This window comes from Stegodyphus dumicola, chromosome 12 (assembly GCF_044657685.1).
Source record: "Stegodyphus dumicola isolate Sdum_Otavi_A_Nest chromosome 12, ASM4465768v1".
In the NCBI taxonomy this organism is placed as follows: domain Eukaryota; kingdom Metazoa; phylum Arthropoda; class Arachnida; order Araneae; family Eresidae; genus Stegodyphus; species Stegodyphus dumicola.
In genome coordinates this window covers 71,528,094-71,548,595 of record NC_140779.1, presented here as the reverse complement: position 1 = coordinate 71,548,595, position 20,502 = coordinate 71,528,094, and the positions used below count along the sequence as shown (strand labels likewise).

The window sequence follows — 20,502 nt, the reverse complement described above, 5'->3', positions numbered from 1 at the left end:
TCTTCCTCCTACTCAAGTTAGTGTGGAAAGACTCTTCTCAGCTCTGAAGTTTATCAAATCAGATCTATGTCCCTCCAACAAAGACAGTGGAGTAGCGAGCATAACTAGCGCCCAGGGCAAAATACCTTTTTGGCACCACCCGAAAAAAACACAGTGATATGATGAAAATCTTGTTTGTTTACTGACTCCACAGCCCTGCCTTATTGCCTGTTAACTCAGTATACCATTGTTTGAAATCCTGGTAAATCATATACCTAAAAATTTAAAAATGTTATTTCAAATTACAAGAACCCATTATACACTGGAATATACAGTAGTTTACTTATGGCAATGTGATTTGATGAAAGAGAAGTACATTTGAGGAGCAAAATTTTATTTTTAAATATTATTCAAAAAACGTAATATTTACATAAAATACATACCGCTGATTTAATTAAAATTATAAACATATTTACATAAACTATTAAATAACATAAATTAGATGCAAACTTATCACAATTTTTGTTCCCATGTGTGTTCAGGGCTTGAATATAATTGTGAAAATGTGATTCAATTATACAAGTCATATCACATTATTACACAGAAAGCAACGGATGAAATAGCTTTTATAATGAAATTTGAAAGGACATTAGCAATAATGATAAGAAGAAAATACATCCAACAGAAATGTTTCTAAAAATACATTTAGTCTGCAAGAGTTTATTTCCACATATTCATATGCTATCATTATCTATCTGCATCTTCATTTAGGTTATCATGGAATATTATTCTTATATGATAAACTCTTAATTTCCCCACATCTAAGGATAAAGAATTCCAACTAAATTTACATTACAAGTACTTTTTCTATTGAACAAGAAAAACTCTACTTGAGCTATTTTTTAGATACAATATTTATTATATTATTAGCATTATGGTTCCTATTGAACCATGAATTTATAAAGAACCATAATGATAATAATATAACAAATAATTCTTAGTTGATATATATAATAATAAATTATGTGCCACTTTATCAAAAAAAATCTAAACAATCTTATTCATCTGGTTGTGATAGAAAGTATCAATTTCTAAGTATTTAGGAAGCAATATTTTTAATATTTCCTTATATATGAATTGAAGAGTCAAATTAGTTTCCCCAGAGAGAAGAAAAAATATATATTTTGGGAAGCATATGAAAATGCATAAAATGTACAATAATATGGGATTAAAAATATAGTTATATTCATATTTTTTCCCTTCAATACTGTTTTATAGTAATATGAAAAACAGAATACTAATTTTTTAAAAATTATTAACAATATTACATTTAAAAAAGTTTCTTTACATTAATAAAGAGTTTTTTTAGCTTGTTTTGATTCAAGTAATTTTATACCCAATTCAAAACATTTAAAAAGGCCCTTTATAGAAACACACATGGTAACATGATCAAGCATCTTAAAATTCGCATTTTATATAGCAGTTAATATTGGAAATGCTTGATATAATTATTGCTTTTTTGAATCCAAACCTGGCTGAAATTGTTTACATTATAACAAAGTATAAATGAATGAGTGTATAACATGTGACACTCTCACCTAAATTGATGCACATTGTAAATTAAGGCATGACAATTTTAAATAGCATCCTGTTAAGTACAATAGAAAAATGTTATCAACCTGTACAATAAAAAAACTTGATAAAAAATTACTACTCTATAGTATATTGCCGTAATATGCAAAATAAGGCTCAGTATATAAAATATTTGAGAGCATTTAAGGCAAAGCAATGGAAATAGCCAAGATCGTGAGCAAGATATTTGAAAGGACATTTGAAGAAGTACTACACCTATTGAAATATTTATCTAATTCAAATTGAATAAAAATTTTATATTTAATGAGTTAAATCTACAAAAAACTACAATTTATTATTGAAACTCTGATATTAATCTGAAAGAACTGCTTTCAAGCAATGTTTTAAAAACAGTAATAAGACATAAATTTTTATTTATTTTTAAATAGCATATTTAATTTTGACAATGAGAAATGATTAGATTGTGATTACTTTATATTAAATTTTATAAATCAGAAAAATCTCATCATAATTTTAACAGTTTTTTTTATATTATATGTAAATACATTATATAATAAAAATGTACTAGACAAAATAAAATTTCAAAAAGGGGAGGGCAATCATATTTTTATTCTTTAATCATCTTTTGCAATGATAAGTTATGAAGTACTTTAATACATAATACTGAAAAAAAAAAACTTAATTTTGCTTCTAAAATGTTAATATCAGTTTTATTGTCATAGAAACTTTCCCATGCACCAATTATCCTCTTGTATGCAACTAATGGGGGGGGGAACTTACTTAAAAAATGTTCTGGAAATAAGTTTAAAATTTGGAAGCACAAATCTTAGAATTATTAAACTTCACTTGCATAAATCACATTAATGCATAATATAATCAGTTATTTATTTATTGCTAGCTATGACATATAATTCATGCTGAAAAATGAGTTTTGGAGCAGGAATCTAAAAAAAATGACATGTTTATAATTTTGCTTGAATTCAACTTACAGTAACTACATATCTTACATCTTGTTTTATTATTTTGGGATAATAACATTCATTAACACAAAAACACTGTTTATCTTTTAGCTTTTAATGAAGTTATAGTCAAATATGTTATTTGAATATGATGAAACTTCATTGGTGTGAACTTTTTATTCTTTCTTCTATCTTTGAAAACAAGAAATATAGATCACAAGAATATAGTAAAAGTTAAATTAAATTTAAATAATTCTCTTGTGTCATTGCTGCAAGGAATGAAATTTGAATTTAACAAATATTCTCTATTCGTATAAAACTAATATAAATTTAAAATTTAATTAAGGAATTTTAATTGCAAAATTAAATAAATAAATAAAATAAAATAAATTAATTTTATTTATTTACTTTTGCGATTAAAATTTCTTAATTAAATATTAAGTTTATATTAGCATTATACGAATAGAGAATATACATTTTGATATTTTTTTATTGAGATTTATTTAATTTTTGTACACTGCTGTGGAAGTGCTGAATCTATTTAAGAACAGCTGAAAATTTTTCAAAATACATTTTCGTTGCACATCTTTAGTAACATATGTCTGTTAATTTAAAAAAATATATCAAAAATAATTTATAGAGTTTAATATATTCTCTTTAAAATTTTAAATATAAAATTTAAATATTCGCATTTAGTTTAAAAATAAAATAAAAATGTAAGGACACTGCTTTTTTAAATAATATTTGTAGTAGTTTTGTTCTCTGATATTTATATGAAAACGGAAATTACTTTGTATTAATATAACTGGAATTATATTATCCTAGAATGACTTTATGTTATTAAAGGCACAAATTGTGTTACATATGGCAGCTATTAAGCCGTAAGTCAATTAATGTCACAGTCACATAATCTGATTTAATCAACATCTGTGTTGTATTCTGCAGCAAGAAATATTTAAAGATTTCTGTTACCTCCAGCTGAAGTGTTATTTATTAAACAGTTACTCAAGAGACATACACACAGTTAAAAGTTGTTAGTGGTTTTAAAAAATTATAAATGAGAATTAATACTAGAAAAATTCTATATCTTTTTCAAAAATACATGGCTGTATGAAGCACAAATTATTCAACAAGAATGCTTAGAATTCAACAAGAATGGGTGATTCTGAATTTTTAATTTATTCAGAAATATTTTTAAACTTGGAAAATTAGGCATGATAATTACTACTTACATTCAAATGCCAAATTCATACTACAATAACGAAAGGAAAAAAGTATTAGTCACATTTTTATAAAGGAACTTTGAAATACAAACTTTGTTAAAATTACTTAATAAAAAGAAACTATACAGTTAAAATCACAAAAAATTTTTTGCTAGCAAAATTCAGCCAAAAAATGCAAATAATACATGCCAACTTAAAAATATACAAATTCTAACCTCAATTGGAAAGCTTACAAGCAGAATTCCTTTTCTCTAAATAACAGACTGCCTTAAATTCATCTAGTTATAAGTGAATTAATTTGAAGAATAATGAGAAAATAATTTGATGGATAAGTTTAATAGCCTTTCATTCGAAAATAGTAATTAAAATAATGGTTTGTTATTTCAGTTACCTTTCAATAACGTAGTGTAATAACTATATATCTGACAATAAAAAAACACCAAGAATGAAAAATAACTTTAAAATATTTCACAATAACTTGCAAAAATTCAATTCAGATTTCTTTTTTAAAGAAAGAATTTAAATTTCACAATTTAATTATAGCCTGAAAGAACATTCAGCATCATAAAAAATGATACAGAAAATACAAATATAGAAAAAGAAAGTGTCATACCTTTATACTCAGTAGCAAAGAAATAGTTTATATCATTATGACAGAAAGAAAAAAATCTTCCTTTGACAGTTAGAGTAGAATAATACTTAGTTTTTATTAAGTTATATATCATACAATAAGCATTAGTCTTCCTACATAATTTCTGGCTTGCATAAAAAGCTATAAAAAATTTTAAAATCTCATCAAACAGACTACCAAACAAGCAGTATATTTGCAGATATAAATTCAAATTATTACAGCAATCGATAAAAATTGTCTATAGAATGTGAAATTTTTACCATCAGAAAAGAATTTCTATGGCATTTTTAGATGTTTATATGCAATGTATAAAGAATTAAAATGTAATTATTTTTGTACATAGCACAAGAAAATTTAAGTGAAATCATACTTGCATATGAATAAAACCTAGATTTACATAATTTCTAGGCATAATGGCATCAATAAACGCAGATGCCCTTAAAAAAAATATTTTATCTATAGCAAATATCAATCTTGAAACTTCTGTAAAACATTTTATTTATATATATATATATAAATGTGACCAAATGAACAATAAATTAGCATTTTATCAAATAACAACTAGTAAAACTATTGACTAGTATGTACACTATATGCATGGCTTTTGTACAATATTAATTCACATCAACTATCACTTTGCTCATAATGCAGAAAGGAGTAAAAAAATTCCTTATCATTTTCAGTGCATTAAACCAAAAAAACACATTTTCTTACTTGTTAATATTCTTCCAGTTTGCAACTCATTGTGCTCATTTATGTAATTACAGCTGCTAATCTATCATTTTCTAATAAAACAATAAAATCAATATTTAATAAAACATGTAATATTTTCCTAACAAAATTTATTAACATGCAAAGTAAATAAAAACTACTTTCACTTTAAAAGTTACATACACTTTCCCCCTTTAAAGGAAAATGTTAAAGTATATTTATTACACACACATTTTCAATATGTTGCTAATAATTAATATACATATGACAATATAATTAAAAATATCTAAAATATAGTTTAAAAATTGTTTATAATATCACAAAACTATTTATTTATACAATCATAGCTGGTAAATTCAAACCACCAGAAAATTGCATATTTCAAATGATAAAATTCAAAACTGACTAGTACTTGCATTAATCAGATTAGTAACATAAACAACATAATATTCAGTAAACCTACTTTCCTTTTACTTAAAAAAATTAATTTTCAACATCTTGTCATTGTAATTTATTTTAAAAACAGAAAAAATTAGTTAATTTAAAATATTGACAAATTTATGAGTTCACTCAAGAAAGGTACAATAAACATACTTCATCCTCTGTTGTTCTGTTTATAATCAATGGCAGTTTAGTTTATATCTCTGAACCACACACTGAGCTTTACTCTCTATCTGTGGTGGGGGAGGTAGCAGACATAAAAATGATACATGAAACTGGAAAATGTATATGCACTGGAAAGTTTTGCTTCATACACAAAGTAAGCTGTTAAGTTTTATCATTCAAAACAACACAATTCAATAGTGTTACCATTACAGGTATTTTTTAGTTTAAATTTTATTTATTGTACAAAATATGCTAATAATACTGATTTATAATGAATATATTTTTAATTAATTTATTACACTTCAAATTTCATGTTTATTATTATTTTACTTTTCTTGAATGTAAAGCATAAAAGCTATATCTATGTAGGAATGTATGATATTATCTTTAACTTGCAACATTAATTCGGGATAAAAAGGTAGAATTACTACCAACTCACTTTCTGACAAATACAGTCCATCTATTTTAATCAATGCACAAATTAAAAGCTTCTTTCTATACATATTCAGATTTCTTATAGAGAATGTTTTGTTTATATTAAAAGATACAACGTTGAAACACTACACCTTAAAGAAAACCCCTCTATTTAAAACCTTACTGAACTTCAATAATAACTGAACAGCTTATACAAGGTGAAAATTATATAATTTTTACGTACTAATGATGTTTCAATATTTTGACAGTGTATTAATGGATGTGGGTTAATCATAACCAACAGTTATTTGCAACAATACAAAGCACTTAGTGTTTATTTAAAACTGGAACTAAATATAAGCTAGAACAGTGTTTCACCAAAATCTGGCACTTCACATTTGTGGCACTAAAAATGAATTAATGTACTTGAACTAAACAAAATAAAATAGGAAGCATTAGCAATATTAGTATGACAGGATCACCTCTGAAATTCAGTTTTACTTTACCTGATGTTTCATAAGCAAAATGAATATTTTTTCTGCAAAACATGAACTAGTTTTCAATTAAGAACGAGTACCTAAAAATTTCATGCATTTATAACAAAATATAATGAAATATTTAAATATATTACAAAAACCTAATTTTCTTTATTCATTATTGTGAACTGAACGAAAAAACTGTGCCTGAATTATGAATTATCAAAAAACATAAAGCCTTTAAATATAAATACCATAATTAGAAAACTAGAAATGCTAATTTTACAAAAGATATTTATAACAGCACATTATTCAGAATAAACACTACTTTTATGGTGTTTCAAAATAAAATTGTAGAGCTAAGAATTACACTGTACAAAGATATTGCTATTATTTATTATAACTTAGAACTATTCAGTGTGATGACTTCTAAATTGTGCTATTTATTTTCAAAGGGTAATTATACATCTAAAAAAGAGGGACATAGAACAGTTATATTTCTAAAGGGAAAAAACGAGAAACAAACACAAAAGTAATAAATGGTCAGCCACAGATATGGATTGATGAAATTGTTACATATTTAGTGGAAACTACTTTCTGTAAGGGGAAAAAAAAAAAAAAAAGATTAAAATAATTGTTTAATTTTTAGTAGGAACAGTTTTTGTTTATTATTGTGAAGAGAGAAGCACATTAAGAAAATTAGAGATATAATTAGCTTACTATTTTATTACAAATAATTTCACTTTTACATTATGACATTTCTAGAAATTATGAGAATAATTACGTACATATTTCACCCAAAATTACTAATTTGGAATTTTAATTTAGAATTTATGAGTAATTTTTCTGGATTATTATTTCTTCAGCTAAGGTCTTATCAAAAAAATTTTTAACGTATAAGTTCTTGAATGTCCCACCTATGATTACAAAGACTGGAGGAAAACAAATACTAACAACAAAGCAGCTACAAATTAGTTTGCATAGGTTTACCTCTGAAAAATGTAAATTGTTCTGTTCATTACACACTAACAATAACTAAGTTATTATTGTTCAATATAATCTAATTGCTTTATTTATGAGAATATCTGACATGTTTGGGGAAAGCAGATTTCTCAGTGTATACATAAAACATTTGCCACAAAACTCAGTAATTCAAATATCACGGGAATTGCCAAGGCTTTTGTAAAAAGTACAATAGAGTAGTGAAGAAACAAAAGAAAGAATCACAAAAGAAACATGATCAAGATTATCTTTGACTGAAATCAACTTTTCAGTAAACAGAGAATGGAATAACACAACACATGCCAAAATGGTAATTACAATTTGTGGTAAATATTACCTAATACAATACAAAAATATAGAATTAGCTCTCTGAATTCACTTTGACCAAGAATGGATAGTATGAGCTGTAATAGTTGATGATCCTAATAGACAATACTTCTTTCAGCCAGACACTAGATATTGCAGCTTTAATGGACATAAAGATACCACTAGAGGGTTCGGACAACTAAAAAATATGTTTAGTCCTGTAACTCTTCATATGGTCTGAACTTCAATGGGCTTATACTTCATGCCAAATTTATTACCAAGTTTTGTTTCTATGATTATGAAAGGAATATGTATTTATGACCATCATTAAATCTTTTAATTCTAATCTGCTACAATTTATCTGGAAATTTATTAATATTACATCAATTCATTCACAATCACTGTTTTTTCATCTGAAATAATTCTCCATCCTCTAGGGTTCAACTGTTTTCAGGATGGTGAAGAGCATGATAAAGACTTGAATAGCATTATCATCCATTGGGCTTCCAACATAATATTTCTCTAATGAAGCTGAAAATGCTTGACTTGAAAGTAATGACATCTCAAACATGTAATTATTTTTAAAAGCACAGGCTAATATTCTGCAGGATTATTTATTTCAGAAACTTGATTAATGCATGTCTCAACTTGATAAATTCTCATCTAAGTAACTGCCATAATAACTAGGACCAACATGATTTTAGAACATCATTCAATAAAGAAACTACTCAGTGTGCTTCTCTTTTTTCAAACTGCCTATCTAACACTAAAAGTGGGAAGACTTGGGAGGGAGGAGAAAGCCAATTTAACAGCATACGCCATCATAAAAATACACACTAAAAATTCTTAATGTTATACAGATAGCATTAGCATTATTTGCATTTGTTTGCAGAGCAGAATTTAAATCCCCCTAAAGGAAAATTAATTAAAATTATGTAAGCGATAATGTATTAAATAAAATGCAATATTTCATCTTAAACCAGTTGCATTTAATAAAATGCAGAGGTAAATGAAATTAATTATTTCTGAGAGTGACTGCAAGTTTTTTTTAACTCTTTCACGGCAAAGTCACCTGAGCATTCAGACACTGGCACGTCGCCCAAAAGCCAAAGTTCATTTTTTACCTGGTGCTTTTCTCCATTATGTTGATGCATGGCTCACTGGTTTTGGGAGTTGTTAAATGACATGCAAATCATTCTTTCAATGCGACTAAAAGTAACTTTGTCTAGCATCAACATTTAACTGCTGATGCTCACAGTTGCGATCCTTTCCTAAGCAGAAATTGCATACAGTGAACGAAACCGCACAGAGATCCCCAAAAGAGAAGTAATAACTTAAGTAGGTTACTGTTAATGCTTTAACATTCTACTTGACATGGGGGAAGGAAATCCATTCCAACAAAATTTTGTATACGCAGGCATTTCAGATGTTTGACAGAAACAGGTTTTGGCCTCTACAGATGCGAAAGAGATAAAGGACTGGGATCCATTTCTTTTTTCCTGACTCGGTAAGACTCATACAATAAGCAGAGAGTATATAAACTGTGCCATTTATATGTAACACACAATAGCCACTAGTGAAACACTTGTAAAATTTTCTGTAAAGGGTTAACCCTTTAACTTAAAAAGGGCATGCATTTTTTAACTTGAGCACTGAGCTAGAACATATTGAATTTTTAATGGAAGAGATTTTTAGACATGAAATACCAATATACAAAATTTGTTAAAATATACAACAAAATGCATATCATACAAATATGTTTAGTACCTTCATTATTTCTGCATTATAATGCTACTGTTTATACAAGTAAATCATTAAATTAGGAAACATAAAACACACATGTAAATTATAAATTACTTAATACTTTAAAAGGCACATATATACATAACCATTAAAATCTCACTAAAACAGTACTTCTGGTGAATACAAAATACAGAAAGTTCATATGAAATGAATGAATATGGTAAACAAAACTGCACTAGTTATAAAGTAATTTAATATTGCACATAACTACATAAAATATCTATATATCAAATTTTACAACTGCATAACATCATAAGTTCTGAGCAGAAAATAATTATGGTAAACTTAATGTGAAAATTAGTGTAGTAAGTTAATTTTATACTTGTAATCTCTACAACTTTCATAACAGATATTTTAAAATACATCAGTATTTATATATTAATTACTACTTTACATAGAAATTCTACAGAATAATATATTTAATATTTAAATGACAACAGGCTCACAATTTTTCAGTATGCATATGTAAACTAATTACCACAATGCATATATAATTTTCATTGAATAATTACAAATACACAATACAATGTAAACAAGATCAAATAAAACTTACAAAATTTAGGGTTTTTTTTTTTTTTTTTTTTTTTTTTTTTTTTTTTTAAGTTTATAATCAAGCAACAATCTGAGCTTTAAAAGCACAGAAAAATGCAGTTTAGTGGTGATTTCAAGAGAAACATGTTTTTACATAGAATGACAGCATAGAAATTATAGGCACAGACAAATTTAAACAAAAGGGAAAAAATAAACGACTAGAAAATACATTATTGTTTGTAAATAGGAAAAAAAAAAAAAATCCATTATAACATATAAAAGAAATGACTAAAATCAACATAATGCAATGCTATAGAACAAATTCAAATATATATATATATATATATATATATATATATATATATATATATACATAATAGAAGGCACATTCACAGGTTCAGGCATGCACCCAATATTTCTTTTGCAGAATTATGAGTGATTATATACATGTTATATCTATTATGAAAAGTAAAATCTCAATAACAGTTACTATATGCATATTTATTGTGCATTTAAATAAAAATTTTATATAATTACACAAGAATATACAGGGTGAGTGAAACATCTCTTCATGATTATAAAAATTTATTGACAAAACCTACTATAATATATATATTGGAAATGGTAGCTGAAGTTATTCAGTTACGAACAGTACTAATTTTAGTAAATTTCAACATGTACTCCATTTGTAGCTTTTAGTTCAGTATTTCAGTTCTCACCATAAGTTCTTTAACATTTGCTTTGCAATATTTGACACAGCATGGGTTATTTTGGCTTTCAAAGTATCGGTATTATGAATCCATGTGACAAAGACACAGTACCGAACATATCCTCTGTCTAATTCATGGCAAAGCCAATAATCTTATCACTCACAATCACTTCTTAAAAGGTCATTAATGCTCCCAGCTTCTTTAAGACCTTTCACACCAATTCCTGATGCTCCTAATATTTGGAGAATTGCACTCACACAAACTTCTAAACTGTCAAACATGGCTGATTAATTTCATGATATCATAAAATACACTTAGATTTTTTTTCTTGCATCGAAGCCATTTTGTTACTAACTGTTCCTTGGTGAATCAATACATGGTAAAAAAATTACAACAAGACTATATATTGATAAAAAGGTATTCCCTATCTTATGCTTATATTACTTAGCTTATGCTTATATCCTTATCCTTATATTACTTAGTGTAAAATTTAGTAATCAATAAAAGACCTTTTCCTCTCCCTATATTATTATTATTATTGGTTATTTTAAATCATGAAAAAATGTTTTACGCTGTCCATTACATACTCCTATGAACTGTTTATATAATGCTCTAAATCAGTTCAGGGATTTATGTTATAGTAAAAATGTATAATTATTGGCATTTAAGTGGAATGAGAAGGTTCTTAAAACATAAATCTCATTTCAAAATTTCTAATGGATTATTAAAGATTCTTTTTCAATATTATATAATTTGCTTTATTTATAAATTTTTGTATTATTTATAGATGTTTTCAAGCATATCCAACACCAAAATTTTAACTCAATTCTGATTCCAAATGCAATTTAATAAGTGTACAGGAATTTATGATTTTTCCTACGTGAAATACGTTAGATTAAATCAAAATCCTTCACAAAAGACATTATATTTAATGTAAAAGCTTTGCAAAATTTACTGTTTAATAATAAATTTTATCATTATCAGGCTGAGTCCTTCTGTAGGTGCATGCCTCACTAGATATATATATGTATATATATAATATAATCAACAAATCAACTCAGAAGTTGAGATTTATTATAACCAAGTTCCAAATGAAATGATATGTCAAACAATGTAACTAGGATTTAAGCAATATAACAGAAACAAAAAGATTGTTTTACAATATATTAAACAGCCTACAATGTATAATGCAAAAAGCGAAACATTTTAAGGTGAAAATAATATGGCCATATTTATCATCACAACATGGCTTTGGACATAAAGTCAACTAAACGTCTGGCATATTGCTCAGGTTGAGTGCTGCTTATAGTGGCAGTGCGTTTCCTGGTGCCATAATGTGATAAGATATCCACCAATGACATGAAGTATATCTCTCTTCGAGGAGAATCTAATGAATATGGGAGGTAGAAACAATAATACAATGAATACATACATACAATAATACAATGAATTACTTTCATGATTATTTTAACATGCATCAAATTATACTTACAGAATTAGTTCTATTGATACAAAAAATAATTTACCTAATTATGGAATTTAAATATCTTAATTGAAATGCATAGCTCACTGATGTTTTCACTTAACATACAAAAGCCAATCAAAAAATTAATGAATGAGAAAAACTGGGAGGAGGGATCTCAAAGCAACCCCTTGGCAAATGGTGATGGCCCTTTTGTTCCACAGCATGAAACATAAAACATTTAATTATGTTCCATGCACTTTCATAGAAATTCTCCATCATTATCAATTTGCATCTCCATCATCCTGGATCCAGCGTTTTCAGCATCTTAAGCAATCTATATAGTTAGCACCTCAAATTAATTATGAGGTGCAAACTGTAAAAATCCCTCATTTAATTACTGAATATGATATATACCTTTATTTAATTGTCGCTTATGAAAACAGTTTAAATATATTTAAAGAAATAAGTACCCTAAGCAACTTTAAATTTCATCTATGCTTGAAGCTGATCCTGCATTCAGTGAAAACTTTAATTTATCTTTCAAATTTAACCAGACTACTATTGCTTAAAGTACTGAACGATTTAAAATAGCAGTAAAAATCGCTATTGATTTTTAATAATCTGCTTTTTAATAATAATGCTTTTTAATAATCTGCTTTTTAATAATAATGCTTTTTAATAATAATGCTTTTTAATAATCTGCTTTTTAATAATAATGCTTTTTAATAATCTGCTTTTAATAATAATGCTTTTTAATAATCTATATAATGCACATAATCATAATATATTCAACTGTATTTTTTTTTAAGATTTGCACCTTTGCTGTAATTAATGATTTGCTGTAATTCAGTGCTAATAAAAATATTTCCTAATGCCATATGTTACGTAACTATAATCTTGTTTGTATGCATGTGAGTATCATAGAGATAGTGAATCTTAAAAATGCAAATATGGCTCTCCTCTCCCCACCCTAAAAAAACTGATAAAATAACATATAGCATCCCGTCACATTTTATAATGAAAAAGAAATGAGCTGAACTAATTATGTTTAATACGTCAGTATGAGGAAATGCTAAGCTCTTTCTTTTTGGAGAAAGCATGCACTGATATTGAAAGAACAATTTTATATTGATTTAATACTTGATTTTTATTCAGCCAAAACAACTCCTCTTTCATTTTTATTTAGATGACTGGTATTTTTCACAACTCCTGATCTAGAATGCTAAACTCTTTCTTTTTGGAGAAAGCATGCACTGATATTGAAAGAAAAATGATTTTACATTGATTTAATACTTGATTTTTATTCAGCCCAAACAACTCTTCTTTCATTTTTATTTAGATGACTGGTATTTTTCACAACTCCTGATCTAGAATTGCCAAACTGATTGAAGTAGTTTTACATTATTGAAATGTTCATATTAAAAACAATACTGCATTAGTCTATGTTCTCCCTCTTGTAACAACTGGATCTGGAGTGATAGACAACTCAAAGCTCTCTTATATACAGCCGCATTTGGAGGAAGATTTATAGTTCCTCATTTGTTTTATATAGTAAGATTGCAAAAATTCACAAATGCAATGTAATATAGAGATGCTTCTCAATGATTTGCTGAGCAATAGTACTTTAAGATATCTTCACATGACAATATGCATGCATCATTAAACAACTGCATAACAGGAGTATTGTGTAGTGTGTTCTCAGCAGTACAGAAGTGAGTGTGTGTATTAAATCTGTAGCTTCATAAAAAGTAAAATATACCATATGGTCTTTTATAACTGATTTAATGTAAAATGTTATTTTGTCATAAACAGGAACAACATTATACTTTCAAAAAGTATTTTTATCAAGAACTTATTTTTGATGCACTTTTCTATGAATGTTGTTACAGCAGAATGATTCATTATAAAGCATTCCAGCTGGAACAAAAAAGAATATTTTTAAAAAAGGAAAAATAAGAAATTTCAGCTTATACTAAATGTTTGCTGATTTATTTATACAATTTATTTATTTATACATATTTTATTGGAAGCATGCTTACAGATGCATATATGGTTGGTCCGTAATGTACTTGATGATTTTCCTCTATGCTTACTCTTGTCACAAAACACATATTGAATGATTTTCCTACCAATAGGAATGCTTTCTTTAAAATATCTTTTTCTAAGTATAAATTGGCACATTCTTTTAGGCCCTATTCACATACCAGTATTAAAAAAAATACTACCAAAAAAATCCATGCAGCCAGCTTACTTGGTGGAATTTGTACTCAGGTCAAACTACCAGTGTTCTTCAGTGCTCTTAATCACATGGTAACCCATAACAAATTTGGATGTATTATCTACTGTACTTAAAAATATTCATAGATAGCAATATAATCATATTTCATAAAGAGTCTTTCAGATAGCTGTATTACATCAAAATTTACATCTAAAGGTAAAAAGTTTTTTAAACCTCTAACCAGATCCATACAACTATAAAACTTTATATTATTTAGTATATAGGGTTGAAAAGTTAAGGGGGTGGCTGGATAAAAGATTCGTATGTAGATTCATATGTACAGATCTGTTGCGATTTCTTGAGTGAGTTAGGGCCTAGTCCAAGCAGTTTCCACTTTATCAGTCATGTAATACCAATAGCATATTCAATATTTTTAACTATATACTCTGAAGCATATGAAAAACTGCATTTACTGAGAAGCATCCAATTATACCTGGGCAAGTGGTCAATGAAAACTATGAAATTTTGAAATAAATCTATACTGATAATACTGTATTCAATTTAGATGAATTTTAGTTATGTCATTTATTCTGACAGATCAGATGATGGTCAAAAGGACATCAGCTACAAGAAAATCAATAAATACACAAGCAGAAATTCTACAAATGTTGCAGTAAAAACATAATTTCAGTTGAGTTCAGTTTCACTTTTTTTTTTTTTTTTTTTTATCATTTAGGATACTATTTACCATGAATCTCAACTTCCAACAAACTAGAAGTGCTATACTGGTGATTTCTGACATTTTTATCTAAAAAGAAATTTCTGCTTTCCCACTAAATTTACCTGCCATGTGTCTACACTTGCAACTTTTAATTGTTTTTGGCTCACCATAAGGCAAGAGAGAAGATCACAAATGCTGATAGTTTGAACCAGATTCAACAGGTTGGCTGCACAGAAGCCTTTTGTGGCTTTCTCCATGTCTAATATTAACACAAGACAATTTCCTCTAAGAAGCCCTCCTTATTCTTGTATGAATTCAAATAACCCAACTTTTGCTTGTTTCCTGAGCTCACCTGTTAATGATCTTTCACTTTACAGCATGGAAGAGTTACAAAATGGCTGAAGTAAAAGGATAACTCAAAGCATGAGTTCAAGTTATGTTTTGAAGATCCCTATAAACAAAAGTGCATTATTATAAAAAAGTTTTATGTTGCAAAATGTATTTTAGGAATTATAAATACAAAAACTTAAGGACTCAGTCCTGAAATTTTTTAATTTAATTACACATATATGGAAGCATGAATATTTCTCCATACATAAGGTAATAATGACTTTCAATTTTTATTACACCTACATTATATTTAGTTGCATGTAACATCTAGTTATATTACTTTTATATATGAAGGATTCTATCCTACTTTTTTTTACCTTGATATTTTTTCCTCATGTAATCTTGGTATGGACTGGATTTATTAGATTATGGCAAAGCACATTAGGGCTCTCTGCTTAAGGAAAAGGATACCTAGAGCTATTTTACCAAAAGGAATGATAGACTTTGTAAGAAAAACTGGCTAGTGTTCATATTACATACGAAGAAAACCATCAAAATGCACATGCAGCCAGCCTAGGTTGAGATAACAGTGCTCAACAGTCTTCTCTGCTCATCCACTGGTGAGCCTTAAGTAATTTTTAAAATACTTTCAAGACCTTCCCTATTGTACTGGATAGCAATATTTTTCATGAACTCTTCTAGAGCTAATTCAGAAGACAAACAACAAAAATCAGCATTATATTTATAAAATTTTCACAGGACTAGTTTTGATGGTTTTACCGAACCACTATCCTCAGCTGCAAAACCGCAAATGAAATCTTCTAGAGCTAGTAAAAATAAAATTGCAGAGATGAATTTAATCAAGAACGGCAAGTTCATCTAGCTGAAAACTGACCTATTTAGTGACATCTAATGAATGAAAGGTACATCTATAATTAATAAAATAAAGTTCAGATGCTTTGAATACATATTTAAATGTTTTAATTTTTTTAGAACAGTTTACAACTCCATTCAGCAACAACAAGAACAAAAAATATAATACATACTTTCAGAACTACAGAATGCATATGGCCCAAGGGAAGTTTTAAAATTTTTAACACCATTTGATAGTGATATAATTCGAGGTGATTCAGGAGGTGTTGGGACAGCAGTAACTGAATCTTCACTGCCTTCTTCCTCACAATCTTCCTCTTCATTTGATGCATCTTTTTTCTCATCTTCTTCTTCTGCCAACTGATAGTCATGGATGCCCAGACACACTGAATATTCTGTCAGATGTAGACGTGATAGGAACTGCACAAAAATAAAATGAAACAATACAGATAAATAATGCATCCAAAACATAATAATGTTTTTGATATTTACATTTTCTAATTCTTTATTACCAATAATGACCTATTTCCAATACATGTAAAATAATTTATAGAAAGATTCCATTGGATTAGCTTAATTAGAGCAAAATACACTAGCACTAACAGTATATAACAACCATGAATTTTGTGGAGAATATTTTTAAAGAAGTCAGCACATATTTGCATTGCACATGAGAAAATGACAAAGCCTTGTAAGAGTTGTAGATGTGTTGGTTCCTACAACACAACTTATAAAAACACAGAAGCTACTGCACGATACTCAAACTTTAGTGAACTCATGGTAAAGGCAATAAGATGTCAGCTAGTGACAGGGCAGTTATTATGAAACAATGTGATATCAGCTGGCAGTACACATAATTGAACATAAAACAACCACAGCCTCATGCAATCAGGTTGTTTAACAACTGGTAATAAAATCCACAGAAGTAACAGAGTTCTGTGAATTCAGGCAGCTGGTCGTTGATCAGAGCTAAAGAAAGTCTTTCAATTTTGTTTACAGGAACTCAAGTGTCAAGCACAGATGTGAAGCAAACATATTTAACAAAAGAAAAGCAGAAAAATCATACTGCAGTAAATTGAACAAACTAATGCACCAAATTACCATTTTATATACAATTATAAGGTTGTTGCTAAATCATTATAAAGTTAGTAATTCAACTGTCACGGACAAATTATAAACTATAAAAGTACTTATGCAAAAAACTTGTTCCATACTGCTTCACATAGAAAAGTCCTCTTTGAAGGCATCCTTGTGTATTTTGCATATTAAAATAACCTAATACATGGTGGGCCATAATTCATGAAGGGGTTGCAATATGTAATCTTTTCCATCAAAATAAGATTAATGTGAATGTTTCTTATGACTGCTGTAGTATAAGTATGGGAAAAATGTTCTAATATTTTCTTCTTGATTGTTGAAATAGACATCTGGGAAGTGAAAGATAGAAAAATTTTCAGCTCCACAGAGAACGAAAATTACTAAACTATATTTTGAAAGTTGGAGGTCAGTTATCTTAACGCAGAGAGTGTATTGCTGCTAGTTTCATGTCAGGGACACATTTTCTCAATGAATGATTTGTCAATTGGCTGGAGGTTTCAGACAGCATGGCTTGGTAGCAGATCTGGCAGGGAGACCATACTCCGCAAGAACATACGCAGCAAGTGAACAGGTTTGGAGGAGAGCTGAAGAAGCACCAGAGGCTTTCACAAGAAGATAGGCTGACCACTGAGATCAAGTTGAACAACACTGCACTGCATTTCAAAAAATGACTTGTATTCCTAGAAAATGCAATTGATGCAATAACTGCAGCAAACAGATTATGGGCAATGCCTCATATCTGCTGTGCAAATTCAGGAGTTGGTTTGTGAAAATATGATTATGGACAATGAAGCACACATCTATCTCCATGGTAAACAAGCAAAACTGCAGGTTCTAGAATGCTCAGAATCTACAGGCTATCCACCAATGTTCACTACACCCTATAAAGCATAGAGTATGGAATGGCGTTATGTGCTAGAGAATCATTGAGCCTTACTTCTCTGATAATGACAATGGAAATGCAGTGATTGTCACTAGTGTTTGATACTGGGTGATATTCAAGAATTTTTTTCAACCTGCAGATGAGAACATGCCAGATGTTTGGGTTTCTGCAAGATGGCATCACAGTAAACACATCCAAGGATATATAACTGCACTTATAAGAACCATTTTTGAGCAACAAATTATTTCACAAAATGTAGATATTCCATGGCCACCAAGATCATAAAATTTGACAGCATCAAACTTTTATTTTTGGGGTTATCTCAAAGAATGGGTATATCCCAATAAACCTCAAACAATGCAGCAGCTCAAGGAGAACATTCAAACAGAATCTAAGTGATACCTTCAACACCTTTGAGAAGAATCACAATGAATGTTTTGGCAAGAGGCTTATGCATGCAAACTGCATTATGATGGTAATATATCCAAAATTATTTTTCATATGTAGATGACAGAAATCTTCCATAATAACAGACCCCTAAGTAATGGTCGCGGACACTTAACTGACACCAGTTAGCTGACAGGACATTTAGCCAACAATGAGACCCTACTACTTTCAGATTTCATTACTACTTTGCTCAAAATCATTTCGCTCCTCTTGCTAATGAAATTTTCTGTCCCAATCAGAAAGCAGAGTGATTTGCACTACTCCTCACCACACTGAAACTATTTTTTTTTTTTTTTCTGAAATTCTATTTACACCCATAGAATACTATTTACACGTTAGGCATTGTATATTATATTTATCAATCTGGGTAAGGGCTCCGGCGCAGCGAGCTTTGCCGCCGAGCCCATGGAATGTGTTATTGTAAAGGAAAAGGATAATAAAAATCTCATGCCCACTCCGGAGCCTGAGACTGAACCCAAGAACGAAAAGCTCCCCGATTTTCTGCCCAAGACTGGAGGTGAAATGGAGCAATCTAAGAGGTCTTTTTGCCAATAGCGGTGTAAAGAATTATATAGGAGTCTTGACTAGTGATAACGTAACCTTAATTTTCTACTCTTCACATAATAGAGATGGAGCCAGCGGCACATATACGTAACTTAAAAACGGAACGATTTATTTGAATTTTTAAATGCCAGTAGATGGTGCTAAATGGTAATTTTTACATCAGTTAAGTCATGTGGCTTTTGACCTTCATGTATGAGCATCAGTTTCTGTTCTGTGCTTCTGGTTTTCATAGATTTATTGGTATAAACAAACTGGGAATTGCAGCTCTTTCAGTTTAAATGGATACCGACGTATTTGTTTATTTCGTTAGGAGTTTCGTTTTTTTTTCTTGTCTTCCTTTTTATTCTTTGCATTTTTAGTTATTAGAATGTGGGGAAATAATTTGCATAATTTTTATTCAGGGAAGAAAAATGATTGTGTATACTATATATATATATATATAAGAGAGAGAGAGAGAGAAGAAAGTTGATGATTGTGATTGATATATATGCACATATACTAGAGTTTATGCATTATGTCTACTAACACACTTTGTTCTATAATGTTCTGTTTTTCATAACCTCTGTAATAGGGCAACGCTTCCTTCTGCCATTTTTAAGTTAAGAATAAGCAATTCGTCTCATGTTTGTGAAATAAAAAAATCTGGAAATTAAATGTGTGATTCTATAACATCATTTTTACTGACTATGCTTCTCGCTTAAAACATTACTTAGAATGGTTTAAGTTTAGCTGTAACAAAGCTGGTTCATCACAGAAAGTTGATGCTCCTGTGATTGTCCCGAATGATTCTTCTGAACTATCAGAAATGGGCTTTGACAAAATAAAAGATGTTGTCAACAGATTACTTACATTTGTTGAGCAATTCCAGAAAAAGAAGACTGCAGCGGAAAAACTCATGCTTGTACTGTGCTCAGTTGAACTTCTAGACGGCATGGATGTTTAATTTCACATCTCCTTAT

At 28.7% G+C, this 20,502-nt stretch overlaps 1 protein-coding gene across 2 annotated transcripts in view; it reads right to left on the bottom strand.

Annotated features, from left to right (window-relative positions):
- Positions 1–352: 352 nt before the first annotated feature.
- LOC118182160 (phosphatidylinositol 5-phosphate 4-kinase type-2 alpha-like) overlaps positions 353–20,502 on the bottom strand; it is a 131,330-nt gene continuing 111,180 nt past the window's right edge. For both annotated transcript variants that reach the window (XM_085806552.1, XM_085806553.1), the window contains 2 exons: positions 16,725–16,971; positions 353–12,331 (listed from right to left, as the gene is read on the bottom strand). In XM_085806552.1, the coding sequence (XP_085662678.1) occupies positions 12,183–12,331; positions 16,725–16,971 (396 nt within the window). In that variant the 3' untranslated portion in view covers positions 353–12,182. The remainder of the gene's footprint in view (positions 12,332–16,724; positions 16,972–20,502) is intronic.